The 25351-nt window shown below is 43.9% G+C and overlaps 1 protein-coding gene across 1 annotated transcript in view; it reads left to right on the top strand.

The window, feature by feature from the left end:
- sel1l2 (SEL1L2 adaptor subunit of ERAD E3 ligase) overlaps window positions 1–25351 on the top strand; it is a 53737-nt gene that overhangs the window by 25738 nt on the left and 2648 nt on the right. The window contains exons 10-19 of the mRNA XM_033026423.1: window positions 1363–1517; window positions 4095–4151; window positions 8095–8163; window positions 9790–9867; window positions 14907–14969; window positions 15453–15540; window positions 15639–15787; window positions 17142–17307; window positions 17407–17481; window positions 24426–24598. Coding sequence (XP_032882314.1) covers window positions 1363–1517; window positions 4095–4151; window positions 8095–8163; window positions 9790–9867; window positions 14907–14969; window positions 15453–15540; window positions 15639–15787; window positions 17142–17307; window positions 17407–17481; window positions 24426–24598 — 1073 coding nt within the window. The remainder of the gene's footprint in view (window positions 1–1362; window positions 1518–4094; window positions 4152–8094; window positions 8164–9789; window positions 9868–14906; window positions 14970–15452; window positions 15541–15638; window positions 15788–17141; window positions 17308–17406; window positions 17482–24425; window positions 24599–25351) is intronic.

Raw genomic sequence — 25351 nt, 5'->3', positions numbered from 1 at the left:
TTGGTCGTGGTAAATTGCCCCGAGTTTGTGGGGAGTGAATGAGAAAGTGGGAAAGCATAGAACTAATGTGAGTGGGTGATCGATGGTCGGCTTGGAATCATTGGGTCGAAGGGCCTGTTTCCATGCTGTATCTTTCAATTAATTGACTCAATCAGTTTAAGTGTGACATATTTATACTCTGCAACCTCACATCTCGTCCACCTAACACCACCCAGTGTGTTGGCCTACATTGCCTTCCCATTGTGCAATGTGTAAGAAGGAACTGCAGATGCTGGTTTAAACCAAAGATAGGCACAAAAAGCTGGAGTAACTCAGCGGGGCAGGCAGCATCTCTGGAGAGAAGGAATGGGTGACGTTTCAGGTCAAGACCCTTCTTCTTCTTCAATCTTCTTTGCAGTCCTCTAAATCTGGCCTCTTGCAATCATTAATTTTGACTGGAAAAGCCGGAGACACTCAGCAGACCAAGCAATAGCATGGATATTTGTTTTCTATGTTTTACTGGTGCTAACAAAGCGTTGAGTCACCCTGTTTTTTTAAAAGTCCCATGAAGATTATAACTTTAAATGGCATGTTTCACAGGATAGCATTGTCAGATTTCTCTGTGCAAAGCTACACTCTGCCAGCTGCTGTTTTGATCTATTTCAAGCTCCTGCTGCTGTCAGCACCTAGCTGGTTGCTGGAACCAAGGGAGCCAGCCCTTAAAGGGACATACACACAAAATACAAACAGCACTCACCTCACTTCAAGAATTTCCCTGTGAATGAATGGAAGAATGAATGAATGAATGAATGGATACTTTATTGTCACGTGAGACATGTCACAGTGAAATTCTTTGCTTGCATACGCGAGGGATGCAATAGTCGCCACATATGTCAGCGGAAAGACGACACATGATTGCAATTGAGCCATTTACAGTGTATAGATACATGATAAGGGAATAACGTTTAGTGCAAGGTAAAGCCAGCAAAGTCAGATCAAAGATAGTCCGAGGGTCACCAATGAGGCATCTGTGAAGTGCCTCAGGATGTATTTTAACTTTAGAGGCTATAATTGGTTTGAAGTGTAAGGGGAAATCCCACCACTAAGCTAAAGCACTCCCTTGAATGCATTCATAAATATCACTCCTAATAGTCTTCTGATCGTAAAAATGTTTAACTCTTGATGGCTAAGATTATTGTATTACTAATACAACATTAAATATTGCATCTTGGTTTCAAGAAGTTTTTGTTTGCTTGTGATATTTATGCAATGAGATAAAGAATACATTTTTTTGCTTTCTTGCACATTTTAGTGTATCTTCTAGGTTAATGAGAATGACGATAACAACTACGAAAACAGTTCATTTCTCTTTGTTTCACACAGTGGCTGACAATGTTGCCCTTAGTGGAGAAACTCTACCTGAAAAGGTTCGGTTAACAGAAAGGGCGGGAAACTTTAGCTCCAATGGTCAAATTATGGAGTTAGATCTGTACCAGTACTTCCAGCTCATTGCAGAAAAAGGAGATCTTCAGTCACAGGTAAGAAACGATACCATTTGTTCTCTGTTAAATGTCATTGTGAAAAGCAGCTATTTACACTTATATCATTTTACATAGAAGCAGGAGCAGAGGTAGCCCATTCGACCCCTTGAGCAACTGTGCCTTTCAAGATTATAGCTGCTTTTCCATCTCAACAACATTTTCCTGTCGCCCTTATTGCCAAACGCGTTGCTCATATTCAGACCCAATGGTATGGTCACTGAATTAGGTAAAAACCCATCCCCTCCCATTTCTTCCCCACACCCCTCTTTCTTCCCACCAGACCCCCTTGCCCCACCAGACTCGCACCAATTTCACGCCTCCCCCCCCCCCCACCACCCCACCTCCTTCCCGGATCCATATACGTTCCTCATATTCCCATCACAATTCTCAACTCTTCAATCCTTTTGTCACTCATAATTTTATATTCCTCTCAACCTCGGGCATTCCAGAGGAAACGTCGCGACCACTCAGTGTAGCAAATGCTCCCTAATCCAGGCATCATTGTAGTAAACCTCCTCTCCACCCTTTTCAAAGTCGCCACATTCTTCCTGTGATGTGGTGACCAGAACACACGCAATACTCCAAATGCTGCACACAATACTCCACGTGAGCAGAAACCGAAGATTTACCATCTGTAAAATGTTCAACGTTTCATGTCAAAAGGAATAGTAGTAGAATTAGGCCATTCAGCCCATCAAGTCTGCCATTCAATGATCTATCCCTCCCTCCTAACCCCATTCTCCTGCCTTCTCCCCATAACCTCTGACACCTGTACTAATCAAGAATCTATCTATCTCTGCCTTAAAAATATCCACTGACATGTCCTCCACAGCCTTCTGTGGCAAAGAATTCCACCCTCTGACTAATCACTATATCCTCTATATCCCGTAGCTCCGGTCTCACTCCGCTCTCACTCCCCATCCCCCCCACTCGTAACAAAGACAGAGTAACAGTGGTTCACCTCTTCGACTATAGATGAGGCTCTCACCAGGATCTCCTCTATATCCCGTAACTCTGCTCTCACTCCCCATCCTCCCACTCGTAACAAGGACAGTGACCCCCTCATCCTCACCTTCCACCCCACCAGCCGTCACATACCACAGATAATCCTCCAACATTTTCGCCACCTCCAACAAATCCCGCCACATCTTCCCATCTCCTCTCCTTTCGGCTTTCCGCAGAGACCGCTCCCTCCATAACTCCCTGGTCAATTCGTCCCTTCACACCCAAACCACCCCCTCCCCTGATACTTTCCCTTGCAACCACAGGAAATGCTACACTTGTCGCTTTACCTCCCTCCTCGACTCCATCCAAGGACCCAAGCAGTCTTTCCAGGTGAGGCAGAGGTTCACCTGCACCTCCTCCAACCTCATTTATTGCACCCGTTCTAGGTGTCAACATCGATGAGACCAAGCGCAGGCTTGGCGATCGCTTTGCCCAACCTGATCTCCTGGTGGCTCGGCACTTCAACTCCCCCTCCCATTCCAAATCCGACCTTTCTGCCCTGGGCCTCCTCCATGGCCAGAGTGAGTCCCACTGCAAATTGGAGGAGCAGCACCTCATATTTCGCTTGGGCAGTTTACATCCCAACAGTGTGAACATTGACTTCTCCAATTTCAGGTAGTCCTGTCTCCCTCCTTCCCTTCCCCTTCCCTGCTCTCCCACAGCCTACTGTCTCCGCCTTTTCCTTTCTTCTTCCCGCCACCCCTACCCCCACATCAGTCTGAAGAAGGGTCTCGACCCGAAACATCACCTATTCCTTCGCCTCATAGATGCTGCCTCACCTGCTGAGTTTCTCCAGCATTTTTGTCTACCTTCGATTTTTCCAGCATCTGCAGTTCTTTCTTAAACTTTGACTAATCACCCTATGACTAAAAAAATTTCTCCTCATCTCCTTCCGAAAAGAATGTCCTTTAATTCTGAGGCTTTAAACCTCTCGTTCTAGACTCTCCCACTATTGGAAAATCCTCTCCACATCCACTCTATCCAGGCCTTTCACTATTCTGTATGTTTCAATAATTAATAATAATAATAATAAACTTCATTACGGACTCGAGGTCCAGACAAGGGGCAACATTACATTAAAAATGCATTGCATATTAATATCATAAAATACATATAAAATCTTAGTATATCACATAAAAACATCATCATTTATATTTTAAAAAAAACACAATACACAAGTTAAAAATCCAGATTAAAAGAATGATCAATGTCGTACAACGAGACAACGATACCAGTGTCTCCACAGCTGGGATTCGTAGCGTGTAGTGCTAACCCTTATGTTTGACAAGGCCACAATAATCACATTTTTAGAGTCATTTATCCTGCAAATGAATTTATACATGTGATGTCTTAGGATAGCTTCTAAAGTACTGACTCCTGCAGCCACAAACAAATTACTGGCAGTGAGTTTTTCTCCCTCATTTTTCTAAACTCCAGCGAGTACAGGCCCAGTGTGGACAAATGCACATCATAGGTTAACCTACTCATTCCTGGGATCAGGATTTGCATCTTCAGATAGCACGGTTTGCCTTTCTAGATGATTGCTGATTAAAACATTTACCCTTTCAGGTTGGTCTTGGCCAGCTCCATCTGACAGGTGGCAAGGGAATAGAACAAGATTTTAAAGTAGGTATATTCTAAGGAACAGTTCTTTGGAAGCTATGGTAGGGCTGATTGATGATCGATTAAGATTACCAATGTCTTTTGGAGGTCGTAATGGTACACTTGAAAAGAAAGCAATTTAACTGTCGATTAGACTGGTGTGAAATAGAAGCAATTTGTAAATTACTGTCTTCCTTAAACCCCTGTCCCACGGTACGAGTTCATTCCAAGAGTTCTCCCGAGTTTGCCCTGATTCGAACTCGGAGATTTACGGTAATGGCCGCTCGTCGGTACTCGGGGCTCTCGTGCACATTTTTCATCATGTTAAAAAATCTTCACGAGTCTTCCCATGTTTACCTGCCGTTAGCGAGTCTTCCCTAGTACCTGCCGTTAGCGCTAAGAGACGTCCCCGAGCTCCGACGTACCTGCTACGTTCATTCTCCGTGCTTACCACGAGTTTGATTTTTTTTAAACTCGGGAGAGCTCTTGGAATGAACTCGCACCGTGGGACAGGGCTTTTATACTTTCAAAGCAGGAAAACAAACTATTCTACCCAGCTTTTCAAATCTGGAAAAAATAAGCACTGGATTAACTCCGCAGGTCAGGCAGCATCTCTGATAAACAAGGATAGGTGCCGTTTCTCCAATCTGAAGAAGGGTCCCAACCCGAAACATCACCTATACACGTTCTCCAGAGATGCTGCCTGACCCGCTGAACTACCCCAGCACTTTTTATCTTTCTTTGTAAACCAGCATCTGCAGTTCCTTGTATCTACATGTCAGTTGTGGGGTATTGTTGTGTGTAAACGTTCTCTCATCACCTACATCTATGCCCATTAACGCATCGCTCTAAGCTTTTCTCCCTCTATCTGGCTTCCTCTCTCAATCACTCCTTACACCGACAAATGTGTCTTTCTGAAAATAATGGAGATTCTCTTGAATCCTCGAACATTACACCTCTCAGTGTTATTAATAATTACATACAATATGATTCGGATCTATTTTCTATAGTTGTTGTTCGTGCATCTAATCGAACTTTTGCCCTTGTGCCCTGTCATTCAGCTTTACTGAGAAACCAGTGTCTTTTATGTTGGGAAGCACCACCTCCTTCTGATGGGAAGAAGTGCATTTCTTGACCATCTTCAGGGAAATGAGACCAGAATATGTAGCACTTATCACAGTTCATTTTCTGAGTTTAGTTTAGTGTAGAGATACAGCGCGGAAACAGGCCTTTCAGCTCCGAGTCCTCGCCGACCAGCGATCCCCGCACGCCAGCCTACACATTATCCTACACACACTGGGGACAATTTACAATTATACTCTGCCAATTAACCTAGAAACCTCCATGTCTTTGGAGTGCATGAGGAAATCGGAGATCCCGGAGAAAACCCATACAGGTGATGGGGAGAACGTACAAACTCCGTACAGACAAGCTCCCATAGTGAGGATTGAACCCGGGTCTCTGGCGCTGTAAGGCAGCTACTCTACCCCTGCGCCACCATGCTGCCCTAATTCTTGTTAAGATATATTTTTGTAAAAATAAATCTGCTTTGGGTCAATTTATTCCCTAAGCTCTACAAGGAATAACTTGTATTTGTACAAAACATTTTCTGCACTTGTGTCATCCCAGTTAGTCAAGACAATTGAATTACTGTTGCAGCAGCTTCTCATGTAAAAAAAAAATGCAGCCTCCAATTTGTACACAGCAGAGTGCCTTAAATAACAAAAAATGAGATCAATGGCTAATTACTCTGTTTTAATTGCATCAGTTGAGAAATAAACTCTGGGCAAAACATCAGAAGAATGCTACTATTTCCTCCAGAACAAAGAGTTTAATTGAATGTCCCGTCCCATTAGCAGCAATTCTGCCCAGCACTCACTTGATATCACATCAGAATGTTAGCCGAGACTATGCAGTCGGACTCGATGGAAATTGAATCCAGACCCTTTCTCTCAGAAATGAAAACTTTTAACGATTGAATGAAATTGTTGCAAATTGCAGCTGGTGCAAAATATGAAATTGGCAGCTTAAAGTTGATCACTGTATATTTAAGAAATAATGAAAACCGAGTGTGGATAAGATTTCTCAAATCTTGCACTGTTAATGGCAGCAACAACTTGAATTGAACACATATAGGGTGGTGGGTGTATAGAACAAACTGCCCAGAGCGAGTTAATGCTTAATGATTACATTATCAACAAAACTGACACCAATTCCCGTAAGAAGATGTTAGAACAGATGATCATAAGCTTGATTAAGGAGGTTAGAATATAGAACAGTACTGCACAGAGACAGGCCCTTTGGCCCACAACGTCCGTGTCAAACACGATGTCAAGACCAACCCTTACCTGCCTGCACTAAATCCATATCTCGCTATTCTCTGTAGACAATAGACACTAGGGTGCAGGAGTAGGCCCTTCGAGCCAGCACCGCCATTCAATGTGATCATGGCTGATCATCCCCAATCAGGACCCCGTTCCTGCCTTCTCCCCAAATCCTATGACTCCACTATCTTTAAGAGCCCTATCAAACTCTCTCTTGAAAGTATCCAGAGAACCGGCCTCCACCGCCCTCTGAGGCAGAGAATTACACACTCACTACTCTCTGTGTGAAAAAGCGTTTCCTCATTTCCGTTCTAAATGGCTTACCATTTATCTATCTATCTATCTATAACTTACCCCTTATTCTTAAACAGTGGCCCCTGGTTCTAGACTCCCCCAACATCGGGAACATGTTTCTTGCCTCTAGCGTGTGCAAACCCTTTATAATCATATGTTTCATTCTATCCATATAGGATATCCATGTGCTTATCGTACCTGCCTCTACCACTCTCTGTGTAAATAAATAAATGCCCCGCACATCTCCTTTAAACTTTGACCCTCTCCATCCTGGGTAAATGAATGTCTACCCTCCCTCGGGTCTCCCCGCAATCTCCGGTGTTCCAGAGAAGATAATCTATCTGTCCAAGGTTTCCTTGTACATAATTGCCTCTAGTCCATGTATCATTATGGCAAAACCACCAATGCACTCTTTTCAAAGCCTCCACATCCTTCCAGTACTGGAAAGGCCAGAACTATGGGGAGAAAGCAGGAAAATGGGATTAGGAGGAAGAGATCGACCATGATTGAACCGCAGAGTGGACTCGATGGGCCGACTGGCCTAATTCCACTCCTATAACTTGTGAACTATATAATTTCTTAAATGAGAATGAAATAGGGAGACAGAGATGAATGGGAGGAAAGGCTATATCTTTGGGCTTCAAAAAACTGAAGGCACAAACGCTGACTGTGGAGGTGTTAAGGGCCTGTCCCACTTTCACGACCTAATTCACGACCTCTGCCGAGTATGTCCTTGACTCGTACTCGCAGCATGGTCGTCACGAGGTTATAGGAGGTCGTAGGTAGGTCGTAGGTAGGTCGTGATGCTAGTCATGGGTACTCGTGGCATCAAGTAGGTCGGGGCGTTTTTCTAGCCTGATGAAAAATGTCCACGAGTAAAAAAGGTCGTGAAAGTGGGACAGGCCCTTTAGGCAACAATAACAGCAATATAGAAGACACATCTGAGCTGTACCACCCAGGAGATCTAATTTCCAATCTGTAAAAAATTCAGAGATTGTCAAGTGAGGAACACCCAGGGAGTGTTAAATTGCTTCAGTTTTTTTGTTATGATAAGGAGAGAAAAGTCAGCAAGAGTCCTCTTTCTCCCTCCCTCTCCAGTCGCCATCCACAGATCCTCATTGGAAAACGAACCTGTGGAATAGTGGGTGACCAACACTTATGGAAATGTGCACATCAGTGCCATTCAGAGGAGAGGAAGATGTATGCAGTGAAAAACATTTTTATAATGTCATATTCCAGCTTCAGGATTCACTTATTTTATAAGACAAAAAGAAATGGAATTATAAATCATCTTTTGAACAATATATTCATAATAAACTTATTAACTGATATTCCCTTTTTTCCTCCAGAAGGCTTTCTACTATTTATCAAAGGCTGCAGAAGGCGGCAGTGCTAATGCCTTGGGATTTTTGGGAAAGGTAATCGTGTTGAAAAATTGATGATGATTTGGTCTTTTGTATGAATAAAATTATCCTTTTTGTTCTCAGTTTAGATTAAAATCATTTAAACTTGTTGAGGTTTTTTCTTTTAACGTTTTGATCAATTAATTGAATTAGACAAGTAATGTGTAGACTAAAGATATTTTAACTGCATGTACTTGCTTCTGATCCATGTTTAATCTGGGCAATCTGCGTATGGTACGTGTAAGAAGGAACTGCAGATGCCGGTTTGCACCGAAGATCGACACAAAATGCTGGAGTAACTCGGACAACCTCTGGGTAGAAAGGGTGGGTGACATTTTGGATCTCGTCCCAAAACATCACCTAATCCTTCTATCCGGAGATGCTGCCTGTTCCACTGAGTTGTTCCAGCATTTTATGTCTGTCTTCTGTGTATGGTATGCTTGCCTTCTTCGGGCATGTCATTGAATATAATATATACCTGTGGTAGATTGCCAGTTGAAATAATGCATCAGCCATCGGAGCACTTTCAGGAAAACAACAGCTAAAGTAATGGTTAGGATTTCCTCATTCACGCAAGAGTTGAGGAATTTAAATTGCCCCTCGGGGACGAATAAAGTGCTTTGAGATAAATAAATTGAAATTGAAATGTTCCAAAGTTGTCGGTAATTGTATGGATAAATGTCAGATTTCCCAGACGAAATTGTGTGAAAAATTCAGGGACTCGTTAAATCTTGGGATGCTCAGGAGAATCAAAATGGAAAGACTGCAGATCACATAGAATGGTGAGCCCAAAGGATGGAATTAAAATAAAGACTGAGAATCAAACAATAGCTTATCCAGAAGTTAACATTGTAATAGAGTCAAGAGTGTTTTATGATATGATATGATATGATATGATATAACTTTATTTATCCCAGGAGGGAAATTGATCTGCCGACAGTCATAAAACACAAAATGCATGAAACATGAAATTAAAGTGACGAGTGGAAAGGATTGGAGTTGTGGAAAGATTGGGGAAGAGGGCCATCTCCCCGGCACCCCTGGTGGTATATTGGGCTACAATACCATACGGAGTTGACCGGGACGTGATGCAGAGTAGAACTTAGTCAGCCTTATTTTTAGTGACCTCCTGTTTGCAGAGAATAGAACACGAAAGGACGGCCTGGAATACAAGTTTAGGTACAAAGCAATGGGCACATTAGATAAATTAGCCCATTTGAATTTGGGGGAAACACTAATTACAGAGGCAGCAGACCAAAGTGCTTGATCTTTTAGGCTGATAGGCTGCAAAATGGTAAGTTTAAAAAAAAATGTCTCACTGTCCTGCACTTTAAGACCATGGCTTACATGGTCACCATGTCTCCTTGCCATAGAGGGAGTACAGAGAAGGTTCACCAGACTGATTCCTGGGATGTCAGGACTTTCATATGAAGAAAGACTGGATAGACTCGGCTTGTACTCGCTAGAATTTAGAAGATAGAGGGGGGATCTTATAGAAACTTACAAAATTCTTAAGGGGTTGGACAGGCTAGATGCAGGAAGATTGTTCCCGATGTTGGGGAAGTCCAAAACAAGGGGTCACAGTGTTAAACTTCTTTCAATTAAATGACTATTTCTTTGAACGCAACTTTGTTTTTTTAGATGTACTCAGAAGGGAATGAAGCCGTGCCTCAGAGTAACGAAATTGCTCTCATTTATTATAGAATGGCAGCTGAGAGGGTAAGCTTCGCAAATAACTCGTTCATAAATATACAATTCAGCTTCATATCTGATGTCAACAAAACCTGATTGTCAACTTCAAAATTTATGTCTCTCCAAATGTCTGAAATTGTAACCAAAAGAAAAATATCAATAAATATTGAAGATAGATGCAAATATTGTGTGCAGTTTTAGTAATAGACAATAGACAACAGGTACAGGAGTAGGCCATTCGACCCTTTGAGCCAGCACCGTCATTCAATGTGATCATGGCTGATCATCCCCAATCAGTACCCCGTTCCTGCCTTCTCCCCATATCCCCTGACTCCGCTATCTTTAAGAGCGCTATCTAGCTCTCTCTTGAAAGTATCCAGTGATCCGGCCTACACTGCCCGGCAGGGAATTCCACAGACTCACAACTCTCTGTGTGAAAAGTGTTTCCTCGTCTCAGTTCTAAATGGCTTACCCCTTATTCATAAACTGTGGCCCCTGGTTCTGGACTCTCTCAACATCGGGAACATGTTTCCTGCCTCTCGCATGTCAAAACCCTTAATAAACTTGTATGTTTCAATAAGATAACCTCTCATCCTTCTAAACTCCAGAGCATACAAGCCCAGCCGCTCCATTCTCTCAGCATATGACAGTCCCGCCATCCCGGGAATTAACCTTGTAAACCTACGCTGCACTCCCTCAATAGCAAGAATGTCTTTCCTCAAATTAAGGGACCAAAACTGCACACAATACCATAGGTAATTTGGTCTCCTAATTTGAGGAAGGACACGCTTGCTATTGAAGGAGTGCAGCATAGGTTCACCAGGTTAGTTCCCAGAATGGGGGACTGACATATGATGAAAGAATGGGTCGATTGAGGTGTAGTTGAGGCAGGCACTATAACATAATTTAGAAGACATTTGGACAGGTACATCAATAGGAGATGTTTAGGAAGGCACGGAGGTGCACCAGTGGTGCTGCTGCCTTACAGTGCCAATGACCCTGGTTTGATCCTGACTACAGGTGCTGTCTGTACGGAATTTATACATTCTCTCTGTGACTCGCCATACCTGAATTCATGATACTAAGGTTTAGCGGGATATGGGCCAAATGCGGGCAAAAGGGACTAGTGCGGATGGGGTTAGTATGGGCGTTGGGCCATAGGGCCTGTTTCCATGCTGTATGACTCCATGACTCTAAATGCCATTTTTCCATTGCTTGCCTGGCTATCCAGGTTTATTTAATTTGGAATTAATTTAACCAATTTTATGCTTTTTTTCTTTCATCTATTTTGTTCTTCTGTTTATGGAGCACTCCATTGATTTCTCTCATTTTCCTTCATTCTCTTTTCATGGGAAATCTCTTATTCTTAGTTTATATGATAATTGGTGAGAAATTAGTCAAGTTCAAGTGAGTTTATTGTCATGTGTCCCTGTATAGGACAATGAAATTCTTGCTTTGCTTAAGCACACAGAAAATAGTAGGCATTTACTACAAAACAGATAAATGTGTCCATATACCATGATATAAATATATACACACATGAATAAATAAACTGATAGTGCAAATAACAGAAAGTGGTTGGTAATAATCAGAGTTTTGTCCGAGCCAGGTTTAATAGCCTGATGGCTGAGGGGAAGTAACTATTCCTGAACCTGGTTGTTGCAGTCTTCAGGCTCCTGTACCTTCTACCTGAAGGTAGCAGGGAGATGAGTGTGTGGCCAGGATGGTGTGGGTCTTTGATGATACTGCCAGCCTTTTTGAGGCAGCGACTGCGATAAATCCCCTCGATGGAAGGAAGGTCAGAGCCGATGATGGACTGGGCAGTGTTTACTACTTTTTGTAGTCTTTTCCTCTCCAGGGCGCTCAAATTGCCGAACCAAGCCACGATGCAACCGGTCAGCATGCTCTCGACTGTGCACCTGTAGAAGTTAGAGAGAGTCTTCCTTGACAATCCGACTCTCCGTAATCTTCTCAGGAAGTAGAGGCGCTGATGTGCTTTTTTGATGATTGCATTAGTGTTCTCGGACCAGGAAAGATCTTCAGAGATGTGCACGCCCAGGAATTTGAAGCTCTTGACCCTTTCAACCATCGACCCGTTGATATAAATGTGGCTGTGGGTCCCCCTCCTACTCCTTCCAAAGTCCACAATCAGTTCCTTGGTTTTGCTGGTGTTGAGGGCCAGGTTATTGCGCTGGCACCATATGGACAGTTGCTCGATCTCTCTTCTGTACTCTGACTCATCCCCATCAGTGATACGCCCCACAATAGTGGTGTCGTCAGCGAACTTGATGATGGAGTTCGCACTGTGGTTCGCTACGCAGTCATGAGTATAGAGTGAGTACAGCAGGGGGCTGAGCACGCAGCCTTGAGGTGCTCCCGTGCTGATTGTTATTGAGGCTGACACATTTCCACCAATACGAACAGACTGTGGTCTGTGGACGAGGAAGTCGAGGATCCAGTTGCAGAGGAATGCGCAGAGACCCAGTTCTGCGAGTTTGGTAACCAGTTTGGAGGGGATGATTGTGTTAAATGCCGAGCTGTAATCAATGAATAACAGCCTGACATATGAGTTTTTGTTGTCCAAGTGGTCCAGTGCGGAGTGGAGGGCCAGCGAGATCGCATCCACCGTTGATCTGTTGTGGCGGTACGCGAACTGCAGTGGGTCCAGGTTTTTGTCGATGTAGGAGTTGATTTGCTCCATGATCAACCTCTCAAAGCACTTCATCACCACCGGCGTTAGTGCCACTGGTCGATAGTCATTGAGGTACGTCACCTTACTCTTCTTGGGCACCGGTATAATTGATGCCCTTTTAAAGCAGGTGGGGACCTCAGACCTCAGAAGTGAGAGGTTGAAAATGTCCGTAAAAACTCCCGCCAGTTGGTCCGCACAGGTTTTTAGAACACGGCCGGGTATACCATCAGGAGGACCAGGTGCTTTTCGGGGGTTCACCCCTCTGAAGGATTTCCTGACATCGGCCTCTGTGACTGAGACTGAAATGCCATCGCAGCCAATTCATTGACACAAAATGCTGGAGTAACTCAGCGGGACAGGCAGCATCTCTGGATAGAAGGGATGGGCGACGTACCCTTCTTCAGACTGGTCTTGACCCGAAACGTCACCCATTCCTTCTATCCAGAGATGCTGCCTGTCCCGCTAAAGGGCCTGTCCCACTTGGACGACCTAATCTACAAGTTTAGAAGACCCTAGATGAGTCGAAAAAAATGTCAAGGTAGTGTTGACTCGCCAAAGTAAAAGACCTCCTACAACCTCCTACGACTATGTCTACGACCTCCTACGACCCCCCTCGACCTCAGTCTTCCACACCTAAGACCAACTACGACTAGCTACGAGTGGAAAATGATCACATGATAAAATGATGTCATGTTTGCAATTTTTTTCTCGGGCCAGTTACCGACCTACGACTACCATCACGACCTACAACGACCTACCTACGAGTAAAAAGTATCAATTTATTCCATGCCGACCTTTTTTTTACTCATGGACATTTTCTATCAGGCTGGAAAAACGCCGCGACCTACTTGAGGCCACGAGTAAGCGGAGACCACTCACGAGCATGAGGAAGAGTTACGAAGACCTCCTACGACCTCGTGGCGACCATGCTGCGAGTATGAGTCAAGGGCAAACTCGGCAGAGGTCGCCAATTAGGTCGTGAAAGTGGGGCAGGGGCTTTAGTTACTCCAGCATTTTGTGTCTATCTTCGGTTGAAACCAGCATCTGCAGTTCTTTCCTACACCAATTAATTGATATATCTTTTTATACATGTACCTTACTTAATCAATCAACTTCTTTTCATTGGGACATATTTTATATATATTCTGTCCCAAGTGACAAAAACTACTTATTTCCGTTTGCTTCGGAAGATAGACACAAAACGCTGGAGTAACTCAGCGGTTCAGGCAGCACCTCTGGAGAAAAGGAATAGGTGACATTCAAGTCGGAACCCTTCTTCAGACTGATCCAGCAAACCAGCATCTGCTATTCCTTCCAACAAAATAATTTCTCTTTGGCTTCTCTTGACCCCTCAGGAACTTTGCAGCATTTTATTTCATTATTAATTCATATTACATTTAATTGGGTCAATCTTAATCAAAATGAATTATCTTGGAACTAATTCCATTTAATTGGGAGGGAGACAAAAATGCTGGAGAAACTCAGCGGGTGAGGCAGCATCTATGGAGAGAAGGAAATAGACAACGTTTCGGGTCAAGACCCTTCTTCAGGCTGATCCGAAACGTTGCATATTTCCTTCGCTCCATAGATGCTGCCTCACCCGCTGAGTTTCTCCAGCATTTGTGACTACCTTCGATTTTCCAGCATCTGCAATTCCTTCTTAACCATTTAATTGGGATATGTCCTTTCCAATGTATAATTCCCAAAATGACTGCTTCAGTCAATTAGGAGGTTTCTTCATACAATTGTTGTTCTTTATACACCAGAGACATTTATAAGAACCTATTCTCTAAAATACTGGCAACATTCTCAATGCTCTTCTATAAGAATCAAGATAGGACATTCAGATACCCACAGTCAGTGCTCAGAAAACATGTTGTCCATTGAATGGCATAACATACTTTGTTTATTGTAGATCTTCATGAAAGACCTGCTGAAATCAATTCTGAAACTGTTCGAAATATGTTCACCACATTTCAAGTTTTGTGTAATTTTTTTATTTTATTGTGGCGTGTAATGTCTTCTTAGAGTCATAGATTCATATGGCACGGAAATAGGTCCTTTGGCGTAACTCTATGCTCTGTATGCTTCCTGCAAATTCAATACTGTATCCACTGACGAGAAGCATCCTCCCACAATGAGAGGGCAGTCGTGAGCTACTATCTACCACACTGGAGATCCTCAGTCTATCTTTAATCGGACGTCGTCTTGCACTATTTATGTTGTTCCCTTTATCATGTATCATGTACACTGTGGACGGCTCGATTGTAATCATGTATTGTCTTTTCGCTGACTGGTCAGCGCGTGACAAAAGATTTTCAATGTAACTCGGTACACGTGACAATAAACTAAACTAAACTCCTTTTAATTTCAGGACAACCCTATTGGACTAACAGGATTAGGATTAGCTTATCTTTATGGAAAGGGAGTATCAGTGGTAAGATTGCTGCTCTAAGACATCTGATATTACAAAAGAGACAAAATTATATTTTTTGCAAATCTGAGTCCCTGATGTGAAGCAGACAAAATGTTTAAGAAAGAACTGCAGATGATGGAAAAATCGAAGGTAGACAAAAATGCTGGAGAAACTCAGCGGGTGAGGCAGCATCTATGGAGCGAAGGAATAGAAACATAGAAAATAGGTGCAGGAGTAGGCCATTCAGCCCTTCGAGCCTGCACCGCCATCAATATGATCATGGCTGAATAGGCGACGTTTCGGGTCGAGACCCTTCTTCAGACCAAAGATACTAGAGGAGCCCCTATCTTTGCTTCAGACTGATGTGGGGGTGGGGGGGGGGGGCGGCGGGAAGAAGAAAGGAAGAGGCGGAGACAGTGGGCTGTGGGAGAGCTGGGAAGGGGGGGGGGGGAAGGAGGGAGAAAGCAAGGATGTAAAGCAAGTCATTTTTGTGTTTTATTTCAGGATTATGAAGAGGCATTAAGATATTTCAAGAAGGCAGCAGATAAGGGATGGGTCGACGGGCAGTTTCAACTGGGAGTTATGCACTATAGTAAGAGCAAGAGATGTCCTGTTTTAATGTATTGATTATAGGATGTTCACAAAATGTCTTGCCAAAAGTAAGTAAATATGAACTCTCTTTTATTACAGGTGGCTTGGGTGTAAAGAGAGACTATAAAATAGCCATAATGTATTTTCACCAAGCCTCTCAAGCTGGACATGCCTTGGCTCTGTATAATCTAGCTCAGATGTACGGAAGTGGGACTGGAGTGGTCAGATCCTGTCTTACAGCTGTTGAGGTGATGGAACCTGTGTGATCAATTGTAATATCAGTACCGTAGATTTGAATGGTAAAATAACAAAGGAAGGGGATGGGTTTTGCAATCTTACTTCTTTCACAGACCCACAGTTCATTATACCATTACTGTGAAACTGTGTTCAAGATTCAAGAGAGTTTATTGTCATGTGTCCCAGATAGGACAATGAAATTCTTGCTTTTCTTCCACTGAAGGTGAACTAGCAAAACATTGTGTAGAATCATGGAACTGCAGATGCCGGTTTACAAAAAGGATATACATAGTACTGGAGTAACTCAGTGGGTCTATGGAGAACATGGATCGGAGATGTTTCAGCTCGGGGTCCTCTCTGGAGAACATGGAGAGATGACAATTACGGTCTAAACCAACACGAAACATCACCTACCCATGTGCTCCAGAGATGCTGCCCGACCCACGGAGTTACAGAGTAGACTTGATGGGCCGAATGGCCTATTTCTGCCCCTGTAGCTTATGAACTATACATTTTTGTCCCTTTTTCCTCTTTCTTTGCTAGGAACTGTGAGATCCACTTATTGGGATAGCCAATAACTGTGACCACACACAAACATCAAGTTCTAAAAGCAAAAATAAGCCAATGTAGTTAACAATTTTTAATAGCGATACTTTGGAAACGAAGGGTCTCGACCCGAAACATCGCCTACTTCCTTCGCTCCATAGATGCTGCCTCGCCCGCTGAGTTTCTCCAGCATTTTTATCTACCTTCGATTTTTCCCGCATCTGCAGTTCCTTCTTAAACATATTTATTTTAGTCATTTATAATAACAAATGTTTCTACTTGAGTAAGTCCCTTGTCACATCTTTCATTTTCGTTAATTAGTGAGAAAATACACTGTATGGTAAATATTTAGAAATGTTTTTGATTATAGACCTGCACATGTATATTTAGAATTGTAAACATGTTAATTTTATGTGTTTTTCTGGAAGTCTAAAATCGAGCGCACGATATACCGGGAGACAAAATATTAAGTCAGTTCAATAATTTATTGAAATTATATTTGGTTCTAATTCCACAGTTGAAACTGATCTTACATTTTTTGTTAAGAAGGAACTGCAGATGCTGGAACAATTGAAGGTAGACAAAAATGCTGGAGAAACTCAGCGGGTGAGGCAACATCTATGGAGCGAAGGAATGGGTGACGTTTCGGGTCGAGACCCTTCTTCAGACTGATGAGGGGATTGGGGGGGGGCGGGAAGAAGAAAGGAAGAATCCTTCGCTCCATAGATGCTGCCTCACCCGCTGAGTTTCTTCAGCATTTTTGTCTACTTACAATTTTTTTTGATTTTTATCTTATTAAAGCTTCCCTCCCTTCTTCAGCTTTACAAGAATGTTTGTGAACGAGGTCAGTGGACCGAGAGATTCCTATCTGCATATTTTGCCTACAAGGAGAATGATATAGATTCTGCCTTCCTTCAGTATTTATTTCTTGCAGAGCAAGGATATGAAACGGCTCAGAGTAACATAGCACACGTTCTAGAATATGGTAAGTACAAAAGCAGAAGGGCTAAAATGTATTTAAAAAAGTATTATTTTATTGTTGATGTGTTTAGCAATGAACTCAGTGATATGTTTTTTTCATTAGAACAAACATCACTCAACTTAAAGATTGATTGCTATCATATGGCTCTGATATACTGGAACCGAGCTGCAGCTCAAGGTACAGATGCATACATATATGAGGTACATGACAGAAAACTACCAGTTAATAGAGAAATATTGTTTTAATTTCATGTTATATGTCGTACCGCACATGCACTGTATAAAATCATGAGAGGAATAGATCGGACCGATGCACAGTGTCTCTTGCCCAGAGTAGGTGAATCGAGGACCAGATGACATAGGTTCAAGGTGAAGGGGAAAAGATTTAATAGGAACCTGAGGGGTAACTTTTTCACACAAATGGTGGTGGGTGTGTGGAACGAGCTGCCAGAGAAGGTCGTTGAGGCTGGGACTTGCTATTCTTGCTATTGAGGGAGTGCAGCGTAGGTTTACAAGGTTAATTCCCGGGATGGCGGGACTGTCATATGCTGAGAGAATGGAGCAGCTGGGCTTGTACACTCTGAAGTTTAGAAGGATGAGAGGATATCTCATTGAAACATATAAGATTGTTAAGGGCTTGGACACGCTGGAGGCGGGAAACATGTTCCCGATGTTGGGGGAGTCCAGAACCAGGGGCCACAGTTTAAGAATAAGGAGTAAGCCATTTAGAATTGAATTGAATTGAATTGAATTCCTTTTATTTGTCATCCAGACCGAAGTCTGAACGAAATTTAAGCAGTCATTACATATAATACAATACAATAAAAAACAACAATAAACACATATTAACATCCACCACAGTGAGTCCACCCAACATCTCCTCACTGTGATGGAGGCAAAAGTCTTAGGGCTGCAGTCTCTTCCCTCCTCTTCTCCTTCTGCGCTGAGGCGATACCCCCCGGGCGATGTTCCTCGCGGCTCAAACACCGCGGCCCGGGGTAGTCGAAGCTGCCGCTCACCAGACCTGCTGACGCAGCCGCTGGCCCGCGGCCGAACCCCCGGTCTCAGGCCACCGCCACCAGAACTGCCGTCCCAGCCCCAGGAGCATCGTTCCAGCCCCGAGCCGGATCGCCCTCACGTGAGTACTGCCACCGTCTCAGCCTCGCGCCAGGCCGCCGCTCCTCCCTCGCGCCAGGCCGCCCCGACCGGGCGCCGCTCCTCCCTCAGGCTGGGGCCGCCCCGACTGGGCGCCGCTCCTCCTCAGGCTGGGCCGCCCCGACCGGGCACCGCTTCTCCCTCAGGCTGGGCCGCCCCGACCGGGCGCCGCTCCTCCCTCAGGCTGGGCCGCCCCGACCGGGCACCGCTTCTCCCTCAGGCTGGGCCGCCCCGACCGGGCGCCGCTCCTCCCTCAGGCTGGGAACGCCGTACCTCCCCGAGCTCGGCTACTCCGACGGGAGCACCGTTCCTTCCTCGGGCCGGCCGTCACAGCCCCTCACGAAAGCCCTGTTCCAGCCCCGAGCCGGGCCGTCCTCACGGGAGCGAGCTCAGTGCGAGTCCTGGCAGGCTCTGCCTCCTGAGCCTCGAGTTCGCCAGCTCCGCCACTAGGCCTCAGCGCAGACGGAGGCAGAGAAGGGGAATACGACAAAAAAGTCGCATTCCCCCGCAGGGAGAGACAGCAAGCCCCGTTTCAACCCCCCCCCCCCCCCAAAACACAAACTAAAAACCAAAACTAGACTAACCAAAACGAAAATAAACAATCCAAAAAACACAAAACTAACAGGACTGCCGGAGAGCCGCTGCAGCCAGAGCCGCGCCGCCACTAGGAGAGGAGATATTTTTTCTCACAGTGAGTGGTGAGTGTGTATAATTCTCTGCCTCAGAGGGCGGTGGAGGCAGGTTCTCTGGATGCTTTCAAGAGAGAGCTAGATAGGGCTCTTAAAAATAGCGGAGTCAGGGGATATGGGGAGAAGGCAGGAATGGGGTACTGATTGGGGATGATCAGCCATGATCACATTGAATGGCGGTGCTGGCTCAAAGGGCCGAATGGCCTACTCCTGCACCTATTGTCTATTGACTATCCCAACATTTAAGAAACAGCTGGACAGGCACTTGGATAGGACAGGTTTGGAGGGTTGGGACCAAATGCAGGCAGGTGGGACTAGCGTAGCTGAGACATGTTGGCCGGTGTGGGCAAGTTGGGCCGAAGGGCCTGTTTCCACACTGTATCACTCCATGACACTCTGATCTTGGATCATAAGTCCATCTAATGTTTTGCCAATAAAAATATTCCACATATTCCTGGTATATAGTAAATGGATGGGATAGGTTTGGAGGGATATGGGCCAAAGGGTCTGTGTCTGTTCTGTATGACTAATGATTATAAAAAAGCAATGTCAATTGTAGGTTTATATTGACTTGGGTGTCTGATGTATTTCCAAAATTATCCAGGACCAGGGCACAAGACATATATTTTATTTGTAGTGTACAACATATATAATTCTGTTTAAGTTATTTAGAGTTAATTATAGTTATATTTGCTATATTGTGTAACTTTTGGATAATATTGTATGGACTGATGGATAATTATTGTTAGCTGGGAACACAAGAGACTTTGGATGCTCGAATTTTCAGCAAAAGTGCCAGAATAGGCGGCATCGGTGAAGGGAATGAACAAACAACATTTTGGGTCGGAACCCAACATCATCTGTCCATTTCCTCCACATTGTTCTTAGTTAGTGGTCTAAAATTGCAGTTGGAGGTATAATTCATAGCAAAACGCAGGTATTCAAAATTTGATTATGGGTTTTTTTTCAAGTAAAGCTATGATGCCACAAATCTATCTGACATCACTATTGTGACTAACATTCATTAATTCTGGAAATTGTTTGCCTCATCATGTAGTCCTGTATTAAAATTGGGGTAATAGATCATGAAAAAATATAAGGTTATTCCATGAAGACAAAAGTAAACTCCTGATAAAAGCCTTTCATTACTCACAGAAGAAGCTGTAAGTGGTTATTTTTCTCCAGATGAGTGTATTGTCACAATGATACATGTGATAATTGTGCTAACATTCACATCTCTTTTCCCAGTCACTTCCATTGTCCACTTTGCTTTTTTGCTTTATTCATATTTCCTGTCCCTAATGGTCGAAGGAACAACACTTTACTGTCGGCCAAAGGCATAATTATGTATAAATCACCAGTGTGAAAGCTCCACGACAAATGTATTTCTATGCAAGGAGACTGTACGACAAGAGATGCATGCGATGAAATATATAAAAATCTGAGAGAGCACAAAGTGTTGGAGTAACTCAGCGGGCCAGGCAGCATCTCTGGAGAACATGGATAGGTGACATTTCAGGTTGGGCCTCTTTCTTAGACTGAGGCTAAAAGTCTCCCACCTCTCTTTTCCAGCTTTCTCCCGGCTACTCTCAGTCTGAACAAGGGTCCTGACTCAAAACAATATCTGTCCATACTCTCCATAGATGCTGTCTGGTCCGCTGAGTTTCTTCCTCTTCTTTGCTCAAGATTCCAGCATCTGCTGTCCTTGTGCCTCCCTTATTTCTCTGTCATCTACGAGACTCACTCTGCATACCGTGAATCACCACCTGTATCTTGCCCAGCATTCTTATGCCAGGGCACCACATCATTGTCCAAAACACAAATCTGTCAGTATTTATGTGGGTATCAACTATGAGGAAATATCTGATAAAAGTTGATGGCATTAAAGGACAAAGGCATTTATTATCACATACACCAACTGGTGTAGTGAAATTTGACTTGCCATTGCAGCACACCAATAAAAATAAGACACTACATTCAAGAATTTAACAATAAACATAAAAACCTCCCCCCACAATGGTTCCCACTGTGAGGGAAGGCAGCAAAGTCCAGTCCTATCCCTCTATGTTCACCCGTAGTTGGGGCCTATTTGAGGCCTCCGTAGTCGCCGCCACGGCGGTCCGATGTTTCAGGCCCTCTCGCCGGATGATGGAACTTCGGTGTCGGGGGAACACTCCTCAGCGGCTTGGAGCGTCTGGAGTGGCCGCTTCCTCCCTGGAGACCACGGCTCCGGAAGTCTACGAGCCGCGCTGGTCTGAGCTCCGACACTGGCGATCTCGGTGAGAGATCCCAGGCTCCACGGTGTTTAAAGTTGGACACTCGCAGCCACAGCTCCTCAGATGTTGGAGTCGGTGGTCTCAGCACTCCGGAGCCCACCGCACAGCGACCCGGGTAAGGCATCGCCCGCTCCGCGATGGTGCTTCAGCGCTGTGCCGCTGCCGAAGCTGAAGTTCTGGCCGGTCCCGGTCCAGTCCCATTGGTAGGCCGCGAGGAAGGGGCGAAAATATGGCTCGGAGAAAAGCCGCATCTCCGACCAGGTAGGGACTGAGAAAAATAGTTTCCCCTGCCCCCCACCCCCCACATAAAAAGACTAGAAGACCTCCAAAACAACTCACTAAAATTTTTTTTAAAGGGTGAAAGGACTAACAGCTGCTGGCAGGGCAGCCATACTTGATGATAAATCCCAAGATCTGACAATCTACATCACTGAATATATAAAGAGCTCACTTTGGAGATAGTGAACACTCTGATTATCATTTTCCAAAATTCTTTAGATTCTGGTATTACTCTTATAGATTGAAAGTTGAAGTTGAATAAGTTTATCGGCCAAGTAGGTACACATACAAGGAATTTGCCTCGGTGCTCCGCTCGTATCAACACGACATACAGTCTTCTTATCGAGCCCACACACAAGATTAGAAGTTGTTCAGCCAGAGCTGAACACACTTCTCGGCATCTGCATACAATGGTGTCTGCCTTGTCGCTTCTTGCGCTTCTTGTGCGTGGTGGTGGAAAGATTGGTGGAAACAGGGCCGCGACGTGAACGCTCTTTCCTTGACCCCACGACATGCAGTAAACAATTAAAAATAAAACATTAAAACATTAAGAATAAAACATTATAAAACATTAAACATTATAGTTTAAACATGTGAATGAAATAAAATACCAGAGCAAAAGGAGGCTACAGACTTTTGGTTATTGAGTAGAGCTACTGCTCGTGGAAAAAAAGCTGTTTTTATGTCTGGCTGCGGCAGCTTTGACAGTCCGGAGTCGCCTTCCAGTAAAGTCAGTAAATGTGGCCGCACTATTTAAGAATGGAGGTAAAATATATCTGGAAACTGCCAATGCATTTACCTCACATAAATAGTATTGAATATGCTGACATTTATAATAAAGGATGGGACATTAGAGCACCTGGAATAGAAACTAGAATTGAGCAGAATCAGCTTGGAATTAAAGAAAAATGATATTTGGATAATCTACTAGAGTTCTTTAAGTTGTGACAAGTTAGATCAGGGTGATCCATTGAATGTGGCGTGTGTGTGTGTCTATGTGGATTTTTATAAGACCGTTGATAAACAGGAAGTTAGAGCTAGTAAATCAACAAAGATTGAGAATCAGTAATTATGGCAGAAAACAAAGAGAGGTTATAGATGTATCTTTGCCAGGTGGGCAAGCTGAGACGAGTGGGGCACCAAGCCCGAGGCTGAGATGAGTTGGGATCTGTGCTTGGGTTGCCTACTCAAGATCTATATTCATGAAAATGCAGGAGAAACTCAGCAGGTGCAACTGCATCTATGGAGCGAAGGAAATAGGCAATGTTTCGGGCTGAAACCCGAAGGGTTTCGGCCCGAAACGTTGCCTATTTCCTTCGCTCCATAGATGCTGCGGCACCCGCTGAGTTTCTCCAGCATTTTTGTGTACCTTCAATTTTCCAGCATCTGCAGTTCCTTCTTAAACATCTATATTCATGATTTGGCTGAGCTAACTAAATGTCATATTTCTGAGGGTCAACAGCATTTTGCTGTCATCTACCCCAAAAGAGAACAATGAAATTCTTACTTGCAGCAGCACAACAGACATAGAAACATAGAAAATAGGTGCAGGAGGAGGCCATTTGGCCCTTTGAGTTTGTTTAGTACTCTGTAAAACCCATAATAAACTACCTTGTGGTGTTTAATAGCTTGTGTGGGAAGGAACTACAGATTCTGATTTAAATTGAAGGTAGCCACAAAATGCTGGAGTAACTCAGCGGGACAGGCAGCACCTCTGGAGGGAAGGAATGGGTGACGTTTCGGGGCGAGACCCTTCTTCAGACTCAATCAGTCTGATGAAGGGTCTTGACCCGATACGTCACCCCTTCCTTCTCTCCAGAGATGCTGCCTGAGTTACTCCAGCATCTTGTGTCTATCTTCGTGTTTAATAGCATGATGGTTGTAGGGAAGAAGCTGCTCCTGAACCAGGATATTACAGCTTTCAGGCTCCTGTACCTTCTTCCCGGTGGCAGGAGTGAAATTAAAGTGTGGTCGGGATGGTGTGGGTCTCTGGTGATGCTGGCTGCCTTTTTGAGGCAGCAATTCTTGTAGATCCCTTCAATGGTAGGGAGGTTCCGATGATTCAAAATTAGGTAGGATTGCGAGCAGGGTGGGAGGAGGTTCAAGCAGATATAGCTCAGTGGAATGAGCATACTTGTTACATGGAAAAGGTTGATGTTCTAAGGAACCTTGGTGTCCTTGTGCATGAGTCAATGACAGCGAGCAGTTTGGAAGGCAAATAATATGTTGGTCTTCATAACAAGCGGTCTTGCGTACAGGAGTAAAGATGTCTGACTGTACTTATATAGGGCCTTTGTGAAACCACACCTGGAGCTCTGTGTACAGTTTTGGTCACCTTACCCATAAAATAAATACTTATCATTGCAAAAATTCATGAGAGCAGTTCAAATCTGTTTTCCCAGAAGAGGATGCAGAGAGATTAAGTAGACTAGTACCGTCTTCTAATCTAGAGTGTGGAAGAATGAGAGGTGACCTCATTAAAAGTTATAAATTCCTACTGGACTCAACAGGCAGATGTGGACAAAGAATTGAGGATTAACGGTGACAGGGTCAGAAGTAGGGGTAGGCTTTTTAGGAATGAGATGACGAGAAATGTCTTAATTCTTCTATTGTTGGTAAATGTTAGAAACACTCACAGCACATCTACTTGTAAGCATGACAATAATTAGGTTTCTATGTTGAAATATTTTAATCAGACTTTAAACCATTGTCTTGCTCACTAGGATATTCATATGCCAGAATTAAACTGGGCGACTATTACTTCTATGGTCGTGGAACAAAAGTAGATTATGAAACAGCTGCAATTCACTATCGTTTAGCTGCAGAACAGCAACGTAGTGCTCAAGCCATGTTCAACCTTGCATACATGTATGAATATGGACTTGGGACAGAACAGGTATGAAGTACTCATTTCTATTACAACAATTGAAATACTTTTTCAGTGGGTTGGAGTTTAATTTGAACGAGTACTTGGAATTCCCAATTACTTTATAAGCAGAGAATTTAGGATTCTGTAAAACTCACTTGCATAAACAAAGATGTTTCGATATGAAGACACTAATTGAGGGATTTCGTTTTTTTTTTTGTCTCCTTAAAGGGAGGAAGTTTAAAGTGTTGACATCTATCTGTTCAGGGAAACTAAACTAATCCTGGATTGTCTTTGAGAAAGGGTTGGAGAGTCTGGGTTATCTCCATTGAAGTTAAGAGTGGAATTCATTGCCACAGACAGCTGTAGAGGCCAAGTCGATGGATATTTTTAAAGTGGAAATTGACATATTCTTCATTAGTACGGGTGTCAGGGGTTATGGGGAGAAGGCAAGAGAATGGGGTTGTGTGGGGAAGATAGATCAGCCATGATTGAATGGCCTAACTCTACTCCTATCAGTTATGAACATGAAAATCATTTTTTAAAACAAAACAGTAATTGAACAGTGAGCCTCACGCTTTGCTTCTGCACACTGAAGGGCCTGTCCCACTGTACGAGGTAATTCAAGAGCTCTCCCAGGTTTAAAAAAAAAATCAAACTCGTGGTAAGCACGTAGAATGTATGTAGCGGTTACATCGGCGCTCGGGGACGTCTCTTAGCGGCTCGTAACGCTAACGGCAGGTACTCGGGAAACGCGGTAAGCTCGTGAAGATTTTTCAACAT

This window comes from Amblyraja radiata, chromosome 8, assembly GCF_010909765.2.
Source record: "Amblyraja radiata isolate CabotCenter1 chromosome 8, sAmbRad1.1.pri, whole genome shotgun sequence".
Lineage (NCBI taxonomy): Eukaryota > Metazoa > Chordata > Chondrichthyes > Rajiformes > Rajidae > Amblyraja > Amblyraja radiata.
Note: the sequence above shows the minus strand (reverse complement) of the source record. Positions and strands in the feature narration are given on the sequence as shown.